The 18,983-nt window shown below is 49.1% G+C and overlaps 1 protein-coding gene across 2 annotated transcripts in view; it reads left to right on the top strand.

The window, feature by feature from the left end:
- The window catches only part of Hk1 (hexokinase 1), a 111,513-nt gene that overhangs the window by 18,723 nt on the left and 73,807 nt on the right, over positions 1–18,983 (top strand). For both annotated transcript variants that reach the window (XM_037200104.1, XM_037200103.1), the window contains one exon: positions 6,544–6,591. In XM_037200104.1, the coding sequence (XP_037055999.1) occupies positions 6,544–6,591 (48 nt within the window). The remainder of the gene's footprint in view (positions 1–6,543; positions 6,592–18,983) is intronic.

Raw genomic sequence — 18,983 nt, 5'->3', positions numbered from 1 at the left:
GAATTGAGGAGAATGAGTTCAGGGTGCTGATCCGAACTGGAGGTTTAGGCATTGAAAGGGCCTGCAAAGTCCCCTCGGTCTGGGGGAGGGGGAGGGGTGTAAATGCCGTCCTTTGTCCCCTCTGAGAGGGCCTTGGCACAGTCCGGCCCAGATGTGTCTTCCTTCCCTCAGAGGCTTCCAGAACATCGACTTGGTATCTTCTTCCCTCCCTGCATTTATTCTGTCTTGGAGACTGTTCTCACTGTCACAGCCTAGGCTGGCCTTGAACACTCAAACTTCTGTCTGATCCTCCTGGAATCACCAGGCCAAGTTTATCGGGTGCTGGGGATCGAACCCAGAGCTTCATGAATGCTAAGCACACACCCTGTCAACTGAGCCGCACCGCAGCTCCTGAGCAGAGGCTCTCCACGTCGTTTTTAGTTGTCAAGCCTAAAACACCTGTGCGTGCAGGCTGCGGTGGAACATGATGGTCACCAACAACATCAACCTGAAGAGCCCCTGGGACCCCCTGACCTCTGAAGCGCCCCCTCCCCCACACTCCCCGTTTTTCTCCTTTATTCCTCAGCCAGGGTGGAAAATAGCGTCTCCTGCTCCGGGGAAAGGAGGAACGTTTCCAAACCACGAGGTTTATTTGGGGTGTCGCTGCCGCCTCCCTCTGCCCCCTTCCTGTGTCCTGTCTGGCTTTGCCAGCCCCAGGCAGAATGCCACCGAGAGTTTATAAAGCCGTCCAGGCCAGCCTCCTCGGCGAGGTGGCACAAAGCAGCTAGTGTCACAGGCACCATGTGGCAGTCAGGAGGCTTGGACGCTCGTCTGGAATGCAGTGTTAGTCCACGGGTCTAGCCTTGGTCTGTGTGGTACTAGGGAAGCCCAGAGAGAGACACATGGGCTTTGGGGGGGTCTCAGATTCAAGGTCGAATGCTGGGCATTACAAGTCGGTACATTTTCAAAAATTATTATGGTCCAGTCTTAATAATCATAATAATAATCTTCTTCCTGGGGGCCCAGAAGAGAAACTACAAACGGCTCAAATTATTTGGGGAAAAGAATCTAAGCACACCAAATTCTTTTGTCCATCTACTTTATTCCTCTGGGGTAAAATCCTGTCTGCACAGCTTCAGTTCTGTTCTCCTGCCTAGCTCCTTCCCAGCCTGATTTCTCTCTACTTTTATCCGCTGTCCCTCTAAGTTCTATCTTAATTCTCTCATCTTAGTTCTGACCCATCTTGGTCTTTCTCATCTCGTTCTTCCCTATCTGGCTCTTCCTCATCTTCCATCTCATTCTTCTAGTTCTCCATCTAGTTCTCCAGTCAAAATCCTCAAAGTCTCTGATATATATCATCTCCATGCAATAGCAGTGCTCTAGCTAGAGCAAGGTCACCAGGCTTAACTTCTTACAGGGTCATAAAGGCAGACAAGACTTTTCCTCAGGCACTGACCGTCAGGCTTTCTTTTACAACCCAAAAGGGGAATGGTAAGGGAGGAGGTCAACTAAAATCACTTAATATATCAGAAAAAGAGAATTTATGTGCTCAAACTGCATTCCTAGTGGCGGTTAGGTAAATGTTAGGGGTGTATAATGTTAGTATAAACACCAGTAAGGCTGTATAAGAAAGGAGGGTCTGAGCTTAATTTTGGACGCTTGATGGGTATTTCAGATAAAATGCACTGTTAGGAGTTCTTGGAAGCATGCATAGCGTACAAGGAAATCATTGCAGGAATCGGCTAACACATACACAAAAGCTAAAATATCACCAAGACTTCTTAAACCATGGCTTGACCTCAGAAGAGTCCTTGACTTTTCCAAGTAGTAGCTTTTGTGATAGCAGCTGGATTCCAAGACATTTCCCTGTGGCTTGCCGCGGTAAATCCCTCAAGCAGCCCAAGGGGAGCCTGGGTCTTGACCGCCCCGAGCCTGTCGGTTGATGAGCTACGCTGAGGCTGCTCCCACGGCACAAGCAACCCAAACGGGCCTCTGCATTTGTGGTTCCTCTATCTGTTGACTCATCCAACAGTGGGCTGAAATAGTCAGGGGGAAAAAATTACATCTGTCCTGGACAGACAGACTTCTTCTCTTGCTGTCCCCCAATGACACGTTACAGCAGCTACCGGCACTACGACATGTCTCCTAAGCCACCGGAGTGACTGGAAGTCCGGGGGAGGGGCTGGGGACCCGGCTCAGTAGGCAAAATGCCTGCTGTGCGTGCAAGCCTGAGGCCCCAAGTTCTGGTCCCCAACGCCCACATAAAAGCAGGGTACGGCAGGGTGCATCTGAACCGCCAGTGCTGGGGGGAGGGTGGGGCAGGGGCAGGGAGAGAGATGGATCCCACAGGCTCAACAGCCTGACAGCCTAATTGCAGTCATCAGCGCCAGGTTCCGGGAGAGACCCTGACTTGAAAACTGGGGTGGGTGGCTGAAGGTGCTTGGCTGTGCAAACCTAGGAATGGGTTCGGTTTCCAGGACCCAGGTAACGGTGGAAGTGGGGGACTGACTCCATGGTTGATCCTCTGATAGCCTCATGAGTGCTGTGGCCACCCCCCTCAGTAACCGAAGCAAATGAAGTAAAGAGTGATTGAGGAGGACACCCATGCCGACCTCTGGCCTCCATATATGTATTCGTGGATGCGCACGCACACATGTACACACACACCACCGCACAGGCACGTGGAAATTCTATGGGAGGATGGGCACAGGCGACTGCAGACACTCTATCATTTTGCAAAGGGGGCTTGAATGCCTATGGACCTTGGTCTCTGGGGTGGTGCCAACCCCTCCACACAGACATGGCAGGGGAAAACTACATGCCCTGTGCTGGCCTCCTTACATGTTTCAAAAGGCCTACTGTAGTAGTAATACTCCCATTTCACGGATGGGGGAACTGAGGCTTAAAGAAGTTGAGTTTACTTGGCCCAAGCTCGAATAGCTGGCCAGTTGCAGATCCAGGTGGTCCACCGGGGTCTCTGTCACCCATCCCTCATCCACATCAAATCCAAGGCTGGAGGTGCAGCTTGTTGCTTCCTCCTGTCTTCCCAATGCCACACACACTGTGGGGGGCTCTCCTAAGCCTAGCCGCACTGTCCTCTGGATAGTAAGTCTCCACTTGTGACCCAAGGAAGGACCCGAACCATTAGCCCATCAGTAGCTTTCTCCATGACTTGTCCAGACAATATGTTTCTCTGTTGTCTTCATTCTCATGTGGCCCCTTCAGCATCTGTAAAGCTTCCTTAGAGCCCCTTCAATGTGACCTTTGCTTTGATGGGGTGTCAATGTAAGACCAGCCTAGACAGCCGGGGCCTTGGGTGTGTGCAGAGCTTGTGTGGGTGGTTCTGTTGGCTCTGGCCTTTGGTCTGTGGTGTGGCTCCCCCTACCTCTTGTTAAGACTATGGTGTCTGTGGGGTTTCTTTAATCTGGAGCCTGCTACAGAGCATACATTTATCGAGCACTTCCTGTGTGCTCAGCAAGAGATGCTGGAAAGATAGATGGTCCCTGCTCTCCAGGGGTGGTAGATACACGGGTCACCCCCTGATCTCTACAGAGCTGGCTGTGTGCCTTTGGGGTACTACCCAACTTCCCAGGAACTTCAGTGTCCTTCCTGAGAAAGGGAGGCATCACTTCTCATCTATGTTGACTTGGGAGGGAGCCAGCAAGATGACTCAGCCGGTAAAGGCGCCCACTGCCAAGCCCGAGGATCTGAGTCTGATGCCCAGGACCATGTGGCAGAAGGAAGTTCACTGATGCCTGCACCTTGTTCTCTGGCCCTCGTCAGCCCTGCTGTGGCATATGTACTTCCCTCTCCCCTCATAATAGCAATGGTCTAAGTAGATGTCATTTTTTTTAAGGGTTGGAAGAGAGAATAGGAACTATAACTAGTGATTTTTCTATTGCTGTGACCAAATATCTAACAGGGAGCGACTTGAGGGAAGAAAGGTTAATCTGCCTCACCGTTGAGGGGAGCAGCGCCATGGGGCAGGAGCATGCAGGCAGCCAAGACCTCTTGCTTCCTCGGGAAGCAGAGAGTGGACCAGGAAGTGGGGTCAGTCAGGCTAGGACTCCTCAAAATCTGGCCCTAGTGATCACTTCCTCCAGTGAGGCGCCACCTCCTCAAGGTTCCAACACATTCCAAAACATGGCCACCAGCTGGGCATCAAGCCTCTGGGGACAGTTCACATTCGAAACGCAGCAGGACCTAATAAATGGAGGCACTTTTCCCGAGCCAGGCACAAGGACAGGAGGCCCTCTCATGGGCTGCTCTGAGAGACCAATGGCCGAGGAGGGAACTTCATTTTTTTCTTTGTATTCCCTCTGACTTTCCCTTCTCTGCTTTGGCGGAGTTAGGAGCAGGGTTCATAGGAGCAGAGACCAGTCAAAATCCCTTGCCTGGCATGCTGGCCTACATCTTTAATCCCAGCACGCTGGAGGCAGAGGTGGAGGCGAGAGGATCTCTGTGAGTTCCAGGACAGCCAGGGCTAGCACAGTGAGACCCTGCCTCAAAAAACAAAACAAAACAAAAACAAAAACCCTCCAAAAAACAAAAACAAACAAACAAACAAAGAAACAAACAAAAAACAATAACAACAACACACACACACACAAAGCCCTTAAGTGCCACCAAAGCGGGCACAATGATCACATTCATGGTGGGAGGTGGACCCGGCTCCACCACTGACCTTCAGTCATCTCTCCAACCTCTCTCTACCTTGTGGCCTGTGCATGTGGGGACAATGATCATCGCTGTTCTCAGGTCATCACCAGGACAGCTCTGTCTCAGCCCCAGGGGAAAGGCTGGCACTTGCCCATCCCTGAGGCTCCAGCCTCAGTTTACCTCCTAGAGACCCTAGGCTTCCTTTGCCACAACATAATCCAGCGGTGGGGGGTGGGGGTGGGGCGCTCATCCATGTGGGAGTGATTGCTAGGACCCCAAAGCAACGAGAAGTGAATATGGAAGTCCGTGCCTTGGGCAAGAGCCTTTGCCTGCATGAGGTACGGTTGACATGGTTTTCATGATGCCTAGTTGGCCAAGATTTTCTCCCATTCTGTAGGCTGTCTCTTTACTCAGCCATGTCCTTGGCTGTGCAGAGGTTTTGAGACGTCATGCAGTCCCATGGGTCAGCTTCTGGCCTTATTCTGTGAGCCACTCGAGTCGTCCTCAGAGAATCCTTGCCTATGCCCATGCCTTGCTGCGTTTTCCTCTAGCAGTTTCAAAGTCATGGGTCTCGCATTAAGATATCTGTTCCTGTTTGAATTGATCTGTGTGCAAGATGAGCAGCATGGGTCTAGTTCTGTCCTTGTACGTGTGGAAACCCATTCTCCCCAGCTGCTCTTCCACAGTTTACCTTACCTACCCTATGCCTTCGGGGACCACCATGAAGAAAATCCTATCAGGCCTTTTCCGGTTGGGACCGGAAGTGTCTATACCTTGTGGGGTAAGGGGAGTTAGGGAAGGGCAAGATACTGAAGTCACCTATCCCATTCTTAACACAAGCTGTTCCAGGGGATTTGAAAGCTACTTTCTTCCCATGCTCATCTGGGAGGCACCTTACCCTGTAGTTGGGGACACAGTGGAGCCAGTGGTCAGGCCGAGACCAGACCCCCTGTGTTCCCATCTCTAAGCCCCATTCCCCTTTTGGGATAGAGTCGTATGTAGCTCAGGCTGGCCTGAAACTCACTCTGTAGCAGAGGATGACACTGAGCTCCAGATCCTCCTGCCTCGTCCCTCAAATGCTAGGGCTACAGACATGTGCCATCACACCTAGTTTAGGTGATGCCGGGAATTGAACCAAGGACTTTGTGCACACCATGCAAGCACTCTCCGCCCTGAGCTCCACCTCCAACCTCTTGGAGCTGTGTTTTCCCTGCCAATCACACCCCTGTCTCAGTGGCCGGTTCCTATCAGCCTCTGTTGTTCTCAACCTCTTGTTTTGGGTAGAAAAAAAAAAAAGATTTAGCCGGGCGGTGGTGGCGCACGCCTTTAATCCCAGCACTCGGGAGGCAGAGGCAGGCGGATCTCTGTGAGTTCGAGGCCAGCCTGGGCTACCAAGTGAGTTCCAGGAAAGGCGCAAAGCTACACAGAGAAACCCTGTCTCGAAAAACAAAAAAAACCAAAAAAACAAACAAAAAAGATTTACGTACAATGTTTTGCCTGCATTTAAGTGTAAGCACCGTGCTCATGCCCAGTGCTCTAAGAGCTCAGAAGAGGGTGTCGGATCCCCTGGAACTCAAACTAGGGGTGGCGGTGAGCCCTCACCTGGGTGCGGAGGACTGAACCCGTGTCCTCTGCTAGGACAAATGCTCTCAACTGCCGAGCCATCCCTCCAGCCCCTGTCCGCCATCTTTGAATTGCTGGCACCTTTGCGAGGACCTGAGAGGTGCTCGTGGGAATAAATTCTTGAGTGGGAAGTGTCGGAGGCCATTCCCTCCCACCCTCAGAGTCATTGGTCCCCTTTGCGCCGGCTCCGGGTAATTGCTTTTGTTCTCTGACTAGATCGATCGGAGGCACGCATCAATAAGTGTGAGCGCCTTTGTAACACCGTCTTGTCTTGTCTTTAAGGCCATAGATGTCGAACCACGAATACGACCCCCCCTCACAGAAAGTAAGGTAAGAGGAGGCCTAAATGTGTTTTGTTGTTTCCTTCTGAAACTTTTGTTGTGTGTGTGTGTGTGTGTGTGTGTGTGTGTGTGTGTGTGTGTGTGTAAGAGATCTTGTGTGGCTGTTCTGTCCCCATGACAGAGTCTGATGATGGTTTTAAACAACTGGGAAGCCCTGTAGTAGAGTCCCCTGGGTGGGGAGCCATGTTTACTTCCAGGCTCTTCCCTCCCTGGGCCTGGATTTCCACGTGGCTGGGTGCAGTGAGGGAGCCCCAATGACAAGGGCCCCTTCCCACCCCTTTCTGGGAAGCAAAGTGTTCAGCGCCTGAGATAAACACAGGGCCCCTCCTGCACTGGCATGGTATAACGACCGTGGGGAGACCTTAGGAGAGAGGACGGGGGTCTCTCCCCTCCATGTTCCCCGTTATGCGAACCAGGACCTTGGGGACCATCCCCTCTGTATTTCACCATGGACGCGTGCCAGGCCTCTCTTACCCACATAGGCTGGTATGAGTCATATGATCCCAAATCTAGAGGTTTCTGTGCCTCCCCGCTACTCCCGGGAGCAGGCCCACAAACCGTGATTTAAGGCTGAACATGGGGAGGCCGGTCAGTGATCTTAGTACTTGGGAAGCAGAAGCGGGGGTGGGAGGGGTGGGGGGTGGGGGGTGGGGGGTGTGTGGGGGGGTAGAGGGGTGGAGGGGAGGGGAGGGGTGGCCGCAAATGTGAAGACAGCCCAGGCTGCAAAGGAAGACTTTGGCCCCCCAAACAAAACAAGAGCAAAATGGACAGATGGACTCCAACATGGGTGGCCCTGTGAGAAGGTGGTAGAGAAAGGACTTTAGTTACCGAATGGCTGTCGGTGTGGTGGTGGGAGCCTGCCAGCATGGCCCTCAGCTGCGGCAAGAGGAGAAGCACAAGTTCAGGACCACACTGGGCTACTAGTGAGGGTCAGGCCTGCCTGGGGTAGAGCAAGACCTTGTATCAATAATGATGATAATAATAATAATAATAATAATAATAATAATAATAATCCAAAGTACCAGCTTACTAAGTCTGTTTTTTAAATTATTTTTCTTGAGACCACATCTCACTGTGTAACTTAGTGTGACCTGGCGTTCAGGACCCTCCTTGGCCTCCTGTGTTCTGGGGTTACAGACTGGTGCTGACATGCCTGTATAATAAGTTCTTGTTGTTATGGGATTTTTCTTTTTCTTTCTTTTTTTTTTTGGTGAGGGGGACAGGGTCTCACTGTTTAGTCCTGGCTGGCCAGCCTGAAACTATGTAGACCAGGTTGGTCACAAAAACACAAGAGCTGATGCCCCTATTCCCCCAAGTGAGAAAGGGGAAGGAGAAGAAATGGTCTGGGTTTTTGAAGTCTCAAAGCCCTCCCCTAGTGACACATTGCCTCTAACAAGGCCACACCTCCTAATCCTTCCCAAACAGTTCCACCAACTGGGGACCAAACATCCAAACATAGGAGCCTATGGGGGCGTTCTCATCTAAACCACCAAACCTGCCTGCCTTTGATCTTGGATTTCTAATCTCCCCAACCAGAAGACAATACATTTATTTTGTTAAGCCACCCAATCTGTGGCATTTCATTATGGCAGTCCTACCAAAAATTGATTTAACTCTCCAAGGTGGGAAAAAGCCAAATATTTGTCTGTCAGTAAAAGGAGATATAAATTGTGGTACGTCCATACAATGGGATATTACTTGGCAACAAAACAATAAAGTTCAGATACACATGGCATGGACAAACTTTAACATTATGCTAAGTAAGAGAAGCTAGTCATGAAAGGCCACATACTGTGTTGTTCCATTTATGTAAAATATTCAGAAAAGGCGAAGATATGGGCACAATCACATGTTTGCCAATGACCCGCACATATAGACAGCTACCAGAAAGAGGGAGAGGAAATAGTCTAAAGCTGACTGTGGTGAGGATCTCCTCGCTCGGAGATTGTATCAAAAATGAAGAAACTCTACCCAGGGAGCAAGTGAATTAGCTGGATCATGCCTATAGTCCTGCCTATAGTCCCAGCTCTTTGGAGGCTAAGGAATGGAGACCCCCTGAGCCCAGGAGTTTGAGGCTAGCCTGGTCAACCCAGTGAGTCCCTGAAAAACACAAAAATAAATAAATCTTAAAAAACGACAACTAAATAAGGGGCTAGAGAGACGGCTCATCATCGGTTAAGAGTACTTGTTCTTCTTACAGAGCGAATAATGGTGGCTCAAAAAAGTCTGTCACTCCAGGCCTAGGGGATCTGAAGCCCTTGTCTGGCCTCTCCGAGCTCTGTATACATATGGTGCACATACATACATGCAAGCCAAAACACACATAAAACAAAATAAATCCTCAAACAATGACAAAATCAGATGGTTGAACTATATGTGAGTTTACATCTCAACAAAACATATTTTCCAAACCCCGTTCATTCCTTTGTGTGGTAGAGATATGCTCATCGTGTGACCCACAGCCTGCACGCTCTCTCTCATTCCTCAGCTTTCGAGCTTTTGACTGTTCCTTAGTAGAGTTGCATGCTGCAAAATGAACATGAGCACACATCTTTGCATGAGCAAAGAAGCAGTACCAGGGATGGAGAGATGGCTCAGCAGTTAGGAGCGCTGGCTGCTCTTTCAGAGGACCAGGGTTCAATTCCCAGCACCCACATGGCAGCTAACAATTGTCAGTAACTCCAGTTCCAGGGGATCCAACACCCCCACACAGATGTATGTGTAGGCATAACACCAATGTGTATAAAATTAAAAATAAATTATATATATATACATATATATATACACACACATATATATATGCAGTACTGTATCCAGTCGGTGTAATTGTATCTGACAAAAGAAAGAGACATTCAGATGAATACTTCCAAAATGAGTGAGCCTTAAAAACATATAATTTCCGCCCAGCAGAGGATCTGCAGGGAGATATTTAGCTTGATGAGAAGCAGCCAGTCTCAAGGCCATTTCATGTTTGTGATTTATACATATGAACGCAGTAGTATGCACTGGCAGTTAGAAGATAAACATGTAATTATTGGGTTACCTGATTAAAATATTTGATACATGACCAAAAACATTTCCCGACAGGGCATCCTGAATAATCAAGTTCTGTAGTTGGGGTAGAAAGAGTCGATGTCTAGATGGGCTTTGTAGTGACTTCCTAGGGCTGGGCATGGGAGTGCATGTTGGTAGCCCTAGCCCTTGGGAGGTCAAGGCAGGAGGATTGTGAGTTCAAGCCCAGCTTGGGCTACACAGTGAGATCATCGTCCCAAAGGGAACTCTCTCCCTTAAGGATTCCCTTACAAATTACCACAAGGCTACAGGACTAAAAAGGGTCCAGAAGATCATTTTTCCAATAAGGCACAGTTGCAGGTTCTGGGAGTTAGTTCACACATGCTTGACTGAGGATGTAGTTTAACCCATTGTGGGCCCGTCTGCAGAAGGCATCCGAAGAGGTGGGATTCAGGAGACTGTGTGGTCTGATTTCTTTGAGTTCCTTTGCTCTGGATAGATTTGGTGTTTCGGGGTGTACCATGTAGCATGGGTCTGTTGAAGAAAGAAGGCACTCCATGAGGAAATTATAAGACCTATGGGGCAGCAGGAAGGTCCAACTTCTTCTGATGGACTGAACCCCGAACAGCAGTACAAAGGCATTTTTATTGAAAGTTACACAAAATATTTCCTCATACCAAGGTCCCTAATCTTAATTTACATGTCTTCCTGAAGGACAGCATCACATGCCCTCATGACTCTAGTCCTTTATTAGGTATCCTTTGTGGTACACAATGATACTAGAGCCTCAGGTGTGCCTGAGGTGTCTTGTGACCAAAATCATGGGATGGCTACAATGCCCCTTCATTCAGGAAAACAATCACCACTTTCCACAAGGATTCTTCAGGGTCAAAGTACTTCTAAAAACCCACCATTCATTCTACCATCTACCCCACACAGTGATTCTGCTAAATTCCTGTAACATCGGTGACAGATGAGACGTGGCCCGTGGAACAGAAGGTGCCCAGGGACAATGCTTGGGTTTCCAGCTTGGGTGACAGGGCGTCAGTTCTGCCCAGGACACCCTTTCCCAGACTCTGCCATGGCTTCTCCCTCCTTTTGTTCTGCTCAAATGTCACATCCTCAGGGAGGCCTTCCTGTCCGCCCTGCTTACGACAATGCCCTGACCCCTTAGGTATTGAGTCTCTGTGTCGGTTATAAACAGATTTGGTTGATTTTAACAGAAAACCCCTAAATAGCCACAAACACGATGTAACTTCATTTTTCTTTTTGTTTTGGAGACCCGGAGGTAGGAGGTATGTGGGGCTGGTGAGGAGGACACCTTGCTGACTGGGACCCAGGCACCTACTTAAATTTGGTGCTTTATCTTGTATGGTACGGCTGCCTTTCCCAGGGTGATTTATAATCCAAGGAGCTGGCAGGAGGGAGGCAGGAAGAATGCCCTAGGGAAGGTGGCATAATAGCTGTATGCTTGGGCAGGCTTCCAAAAGTTACCAGAAGACTCTCCCACTTCCATCTCTTTCTCTCTTTAGCTGAGGTTGGTCACATGACCACACGTAGCTGCAAAGGAGGCTGGAAATGTGATCCTTGAGGGGGGAAGGCAAGGAGACACTGAATTCAGCTAAAAACAGAAACATTGATTAGTTAGGCCAGAGGAGAGGTGGTTATGATGGGATGTGGCTGTGCTAGCTAGACCATGCTGGCCTAATACATATTTAAGTAGGATATGCTCACTGTCTCCCAAAATGTGGGCAGACACTCTGTCTTGTCCTTTGCCACACATTTGGAGTGACCAGGGGAATACAGAGTAGAGAATGTCTCAAATATTTATTGAGGGGGAAAAACTGACAGGGTGGGAACTTGAGAATAAGAGGTGTTGCGTGTTGGGTGTGGATGTTTGCTCAGGTTTGTGGAATCAAGAGGCAGAGGCACCTGAAGGATGATTCTAGCCTTTCCCAGCTGCAGAGGGGATCCATCTCTACCAACTGCTCCACTGTAGACTAGCAAAGGGCTCTTTTTTTTTAAAAAAAAAAAAATTTATTTATTTTATTTTACAATACCATTCAGTTCTACATATCAGCCACGGGTTCCCCTATTCTCCCCCCTCCTACCCCCTCCCCTTACCCTCAGCCCACCCCCCATTCCCACCTCCTCCAGGGCAAATCCTCCCCCGAGGACTGTGATCAACCTGGTAGACTCAGTCTAGGCAGGTCCAGTCCCTTCCTCCCAGACTGAGCCAAGCGTCCCTGCATAAGCTCCAGGTTTCAAACAGCCAACTCATGCCATGAGCACAGGACTTGGTCCCACTGCCTAGTTGCCTCCCAAACAAATCAAGCCAATTAACTGTCTCACCTATTCAGAGGGCCTGATTCAGCTGGGGGCCCCTCAGCGCAAAGGGCTCTTTTATTGTTCTCCAATTTACACCTTTTAGCAAGTAAATTTTTGTACCCCAAAAACCTCTTATCTAGTCTTCCCCAAGGGACAATGCCAAATGCAAATTCTCACTCAAGAAATACCTGTGGTGTTCCAGTTCTTTCTCAATCACATTTGCATAGGCTTTGCACCTTCAGAAGACTCTCAGACAAGAGTCACATCAGGGGTGCCTCGAAACAAAAGGTAGCTTTCCCAGAAGGCAGAATAAGGCCAGGTGCTAACACTCAAACCAGGTGCAGCTCTGTGGGAATTCTCCCAACAAAGTGGGGTTTCTTCCTGTTTTACATTTTGTTTCCTGAGACAGAGTCTAAATAGGTAGCCCAGGCTGGCCTTGACGCTCCTGACTCTGCCACCTGAGTGCTGGAGTGAGCCACGGGAGCTGATACAGTATATTACAGAAGAATCTGACTGCAGAGGGAGGCACTCATTCTCAGTGTCTGTGGGGAGAGTGTTTGGTCCTCAGCTCTCTTCAAGGTATTTACATTGAGACATAGAGGGGCTGGCAAGATGGCTCTGTATACAAGTGGTTGCTAGGATACCCCCTCCCCCATATCAGAAGGAGATAACGGACTCCGGTAAGTGGTCCGTAAACCCCACATGTGTACCACAATGTGTCCATGAAAACACACACACACACACACACACACACACACACACACACACACACACACACATAAATGAATGAAATAAAAAGTTTAAAAGGACAATCCTAGTTGGGCAGTGGTGGTGCACACCTTTAATCCCAGCACTCAGGAGGCAGAGGCAGGTGAATCTCTGAGTTGAGGCCAGCCTGGTCTACAGATCAAGTTCCAGGACAGGCTCCAAAGCTACATAGTGAAACCCAGATCCGCCTGGCTTTGCCTTCCGAGTGCTGGGATTAAAGGCGTGCGCCACTGCCGTCTGGCCTTATTTTATTTTATTTTTTTATTTTTGAGATAGGGTCTCACTATGTAGACCTGGCTGGCATTGAACTTGCTAGGTGCTACAGGCTAGCCTCAAATTTGGGGCAATTCTCCTGCCTCTGCCTCGTAAATTTTGGATAGAGCAGGGCTTCTTAAACTTTTCCATTTGTCACCCATTTTGCCTGAAAAATTTTTACATGACTCTGAGTACATAGATATATAAGGAAGTATACAAATCAAATATTTACTGATGATAAATCATAAATTTACGTTAAACATACTTAACATATGATTTATATTCATATATATGTATAATTTTTTAATGTAGGTTTTCACTGTGTAGCCATGGTTGTCCTAGAACTTGCTTTGTAGACCAGGCTGGTCTCAAACTCATAGAAATCCTGCCTCTGCCTCTGGAGTGCTGGGATTAAAGGCATGTAATTTAAATTAAATTAAATTAATGATTATTGTGTGGGGAGGGGGTCATCGGCGCGCATGCGTGAATGTGTGGCGGTCGGAAGGCACCTTTGGCAGCCGGTTCCCGAACCTCCTTCCATGATCGGTTTCAAGGATGGAACTCAGGGTGTCAGGGTTGCTCGGCAATGAAGCCATCTTGCCAGCTCTAATACGCATTCGCTCTTGCCTACTAAAGACGACAGTAATTTGGCTGCTAGTAAGATGGGCATGTTTGGCCAGGTGGTGGCACACGCATCCCAGCACTCCAGGAATGGGGAAGAGCAGGTTGAGGCAATTGGATTTCCGAGTTGGAGGCCAGTCTGGTTACAGAGTGAGTTCCAGGACAGCCAGGGCTACACAGAGAAACCCTGTCTCGGAGTTAAAAAAAAAAAAAAAAAAAAGAAAAAGAAAGAAAGAAAAAGAAAGGGAGAGAGAGAAAGAAAGAGAAAGAGAAAGAAAAAAAAAACCCAAAGAATCGATGAGTATGTTTGTTTTTACTTGAGGAATTAAATCTGGGCTGAATATTTCATCCTGAAGGATATACCAAATCTTTGTGGCTTTTTTTATTTTATTTTATTTTTTTATTTTCAGAGTCAACTCCCTTTAGTCTCATCAATGCTGAGAAAACCTCTTCCCATAAATACACAGTACAAGATTGCAGAAGCATGTTTAGGGTCGTTTCAGAAATCGTTAGAAATATTAATCCCAGGCTAAGATCCACTGAACGATTTTTAAACACTTGTTAACAACTCAGACAGCAACTTACAGGAGCTGGAGAGATGGCTCAGCAGTTAAGACAACTGACTGCTCTTCCGGAGGACCTGGGTTCAATTCCCAGCAGCCAATGGCAGTTCACAACTGTCTGTAACTCCAGTTCCAGGGGACCAGACACCCACGACAAAACACCGATGCACATAAAATAAAAATAAATAAATTAAAAAAATTCTTTTTTTTTTTTAAAGAAAGAAAAAGGCGGGGTTGGGGATTTAGCTCAGTGGCAGATTGCTTGCATAGCAAACCCAAGGCCCTGGGTTCGATCCTCAGCTCCAAAAACAAAAAAGAAAGAAAGAAAGAAAGAAAAGAAAGAAAGAGAAAGAAAAAGGAAAGAGAAAGAAAGAAAAAGGCAACTTACTACATAGTCCTGGAAGTCACTACAAAGACCAGGCTGGCCTTGAAGTCACAGAGATCCACCTGCCTCTGCCTCCTGTGTGCTGGGGATTAAAGGCGTGCACCACCAACTCCCATTGATAAAAGTAGCTTTTAAAAGGTCTTTTCTTAGCAAAAACACCAAGTCAGCCCTTAATTTTTGTTTGCTTGTTTGAATGTTCGATTTGCTCTGAACACTTCTGCCCTGAGAGCCCTCTCTAGGCGTGGACGTGGCCTGTGTGTGTGTAAGCACTTCCTAGTATATTTTGGCACGAAACCAAAGGCAGGCAGGTGGGTAGAGGCTGGACCTTTGCCGGCTCTGTGAAGGTGAAGGTGGTCGGTCATTTGTGTGGGGACTGGGCAGCCCTGATCAGGAAACTCAGGGTGGTCCACATGGTCACTTGTAATTGCTCTGGGCCAACAAAATAAGGGCTTCCTGTGGGGAAGGCCTGGCTTGAGATAAAGAACAGGTGTCTAAGCGCCTCGGGCCTTCAGAACGGCCCTCCTCCAGGCCTTCCTCAGCCTCCTCGGGCTAGAAGCTGAGTGAGGATGTGGGGGTGGAGCCCTCTCTGAGTAGTGGTGAAGCCGCCAGGGTAGAGCCAAGCAAGCAGGTAGGAGTCATTAGGATACCCCCAGGGGCAGGTGTTCCCAAGGCACAACATTCTCCAAATGTTTAAGTGCAAAACTTAAATCTGGCACCCCGCTCCTGCCTCGCTTCATCCCAACTCTGGCCCTAATGCCTGAGGCTCCTTGCTTATAAAGTACCCCCCATTAGGACAGAGGCAGTCCTTTCCAGAGTCCTCAATCCGTGGAGTGGTGGGTTGTGTGGGCTGGGGCTGGCTCCAGGCGCCTGCCTGGGCTGAAGAGAGGGTAGTGGCTGCTTTCATGCCTAGCCCACCTCTTGCTACATAATTATCACCATGGGGCTAGATCCTGGACGCTAGAAATGTGGGTTTTACAGTGAAGTCGAATGAGGAGGCTAAGTGTTGGCCAGTGTTTATAAAACACTACCTGGGCCAAACAAGACATTATAGTTTTAGCTTAGCAGTTGACAGCTAATTGATCTTGAATTTAACAGAAAGAACTTTGGGCCAGTCAGAGGGAAAGCAGCTGAGAATGTGATTTTTTTTTTTTACCAGCCCAGGCACTATGGGTGGTATCTGGAGGTGCTGGTAGCTTTTTGGGCAAAGCTGAGTAGAGGTCCCAGCGAACTTTCACCCTTGGGTACTCTTCATTAGAAAGTCCCTACAGGCTGTAGGTGATAGGCTATCTGGGGTTTCGTTATAGAAGACATTATATCACCATCCCCAGGGTCTGAATCAGCAGCTCTCACTGGGCAAATTCTCAGCCAGGTTGTAACCCAGTGATGTGACTCACAGAAACACTGTTTGGTGGGTTGTTTGTTTGTTTGTTTGTTTATTTGTTTATTTATTTATTTATTTATTTATTTATCTTTCGAGACAGGATTTCATTGTGTCACTTTGGAGCCTGTCCTGGAACTTGCTCTGTAGCCCAGGCTGGCCTGGAATTTAGAGTGGCTCCCAAGTGCTGGGATTAAAGGCGTGCGCCACCACCGCCCGGCTGTCTCTTCTTATTATCTACAGGCCTCTCTCACACCTCACTGAATGATTAAGTGGGGATAATGATATTTGTCCTGGTAACCTCTCCAGGCTGTTATCAGGATAAATGAGGCAATATGTGAGAAACCGCTCTGTAAACTGGTGACATTATGTAAACACGATTATTGGTAGGAGTGCGCTCCCAGGTGCCAGAGGTTCAGCCAGTCTGTCCGAGAGCACCGTGGAGTAACACCCAGTACTGTGGGTCGGATGGAGATTAATAGATGGCCCAAGCATTCAACCTGTCTTCTGGGCAGGTGTGTTTGAGGGGGTGGGTAGCAGCCTGGCAACATTTGGTCCTTCCCACGACCAGGGGAGCTCCGGTGAACGAACTGGGAGCTCAGTGGACTGGAGGGGAAGGAGAAGCTTCCAGAAAGGGGATGGAGGGCTGAGACTCTCTGGATTAAGTTCTTCGGGTGGGTCTAGGGCAAGAGTTCTCAACCTGTGGGTCATGACCCTTTTGATGGGGGTTAGAAAGAGCAATGGCTGCTTTTAGGGGGGCCAGGGTTCAATTCCCAGCACCTACATGGCAACTTACAAACACCCTTGGGCACCAGGCACATGCATGGTATCCATGCATACACACATACATTCATAATGCATGTATGCAAAACATTCACATACAAAAAAAATAAACCTAAAAAAAGTAAAAATACAGCTGGGCATGGTGGTGCACATCTTTAATCCCAGCACTTGGGAGGCAGAGGTAGGCAGATCTCCAGGCCAGCCTGGTCTACAGAGAGAGTTCCAGGGCAGCTGGAACTACATAGTGAGACCCTGTCTCAAAAAAAAAAAAACCAACAAGAAACATGCATGAGGTGATCTGCGGCTCAATTGACGGACACAACACTGCCCTAGGGCAAGCTTCAGGGAGCTGCCTGATGGGGGCAGATAAAACCAGTCTCCCAGGACACAGTCACCCATATCAGTGAGGCAGTCCTGACTCAGTGTTGCTTATCTGGGGCCCAGGCTGCCTGAGGTGGTGAGGTGGGATGGACAGAGTGCTGGCTGAGTATCAGAACTGGGTTTGAGTCCTGGCTCCAAATTCCACTGCAACCTGCCACTGGGCAAGATGGCCCACCAGTTGTGCGTCCGGCTCCTTGTCTGTACAGAAGAGCCCTGGCGTCCATTTGCATGGACTCTGAGAACTGTCCGAGTGTGCCCTGTGGAGGTGCTGGGGCCTGGGAGGCCAGGGTGAGTAGCTGAGGTCAGGGGAGGCTGACTAGGGAAGGGAAGCCAGATGCGTCTGCCTTTGGTGAAGCTGGAACTTGAGCAGGTCAGGTGAGCAGAGAAGACCGGGTGAGCAAGGTAATAACGAATTGGGGCACAATGGAGCGGACTTGTGGGTGAAGACAGTGGGAACAGCCCTGCTGTGGCCAGGGACAAGGGAAGAGAGAAATAGAGTAGGGTCAGGTCCCCGGCCAACACATTTCAATTGGCTCCATCAGGATGCAGGGCCCAGAAGGGGCTTGTGAGCTGGGACATGATGGCGATTAGCTTGATCTTCAGTGCAATTAATGTGGCCTGCAGCTCCGAGTGGTTTGGATGGCGGCGGCGGCGGGTAGCCAGCAGCCAGAAAGACAGCTCAAATGTTCTAGTCATACTTCTGGCTAGAAAGGAGGAAGACACAAGGCGGGCACGGGGTAGGGGGTGGGGGGTAGAGGTGGCGGTGGGGATGTTGGGAGTAGCAACGGATCTGACCTAGAGATGTATCAGGAAATAATGCTAACCCTTGGTGCCCGGCTTTGCATCTGCGCATGTGTCCTGAGTCACCCTGGTACAGGGGCTAGGAGAGGGGACAGCAGAGGTCCCTACCTGCCTACAAGCACGGCTAAGCTTCTCCCCGACTCCGGCTTGATGGGTGACAGTGCTGAAGGCTGGGTGAGGGCCAGGACCCTGACACTGGGCTCAGAAAGGTGGCCCATTTAACCTACAGAGCTAAGAAGAACAAAAATAACCCTCCATCCTCAAAGAGTCCCCAGCCTCCTGAGCCTGCCGAAATGTACCTGTAAATCCAAATACAGTTCAGAAGAACCATTTTGTTCTGGTGGCCACATGGGTAGTATTTGTGTCGGCAGGAAAAATCTGCTGTTCTTGATTTAGAGTTATCCAGGGGTAGATTGAGATTTACGTGGGACTCAAAGGCTAGATAATCTGTGTGTGTGTGTGTGGGGGGGGGGCTTCTATTAGAAAAAATAATTCAAATGTAACTGTTAGGCTCTCCCTGGGCCTTGGAAATGGTGATGTACAGGTAACAGGCCCCCAAACTTTAACCTGTAGGCTCCCAAGTCCACTCTATGATAGCAGCCCGGTGTATTTTATTAGATGAAGATATTTATGCTGTTGTTTCACAAAAAAAGCGAACAACAACAAAAACAAAACACCACAGGTTATAGCCTCAGAAGTTACCTAGCTACTGTTCTATCTTATGGGTAAAGAGAGAGACACTCGCCGGGCGGTGGTGGCGCACGCCTTTAATCCCAGCACTCGGGAGGCAGAGGCAGGCGGATTTCTGTGAGCTCGAGGCCAAGCCTGGTCTACAAAGCGAGTACCAGGAAAAGGCGCAAAGCTACACAGAGAAACCCTGACTCGAGAAAAAAAAAAAAAAAAAAAAAGAGAGAGAGACACTCAGAGAGGTGATTCAGGACACATCTGCACCTGTCCCAAGGCAGGGTAGAGATGTGTCCTGGATGGAGGCCTCTGGTCTAAGGTCCCCTTTCTCCAGTGGGTGGTGGCGGCTGTGAGGGTCCTGGGGTACTTGAAGGATGTCCTGGGGCTTAGATATCTCCGCCTTGATGGATGCCAGGCCAGGG

The sequence above is a fragment of the Peromyscus leucopus genome, chromosome 16_21 (assembly GCF_004664715.2).
Source record: "Peromyscus leucopus breed LL Stock chromosome 16_21, UCI_PerLeu_2.1, whole genome shotgun sequence".
NCBI classification, from domain to species: Eukaryota; Metazoa; Chordata; class Mammalia; order Rodentia; family Cricetidae; genus Peromyscus; species Peromyscus leucopus.
The sequence above is the reverse complement of the archived record's forward strand: the minus strand, read 5'-3'. Positions and strand labels throughout refer to the sequence as shown.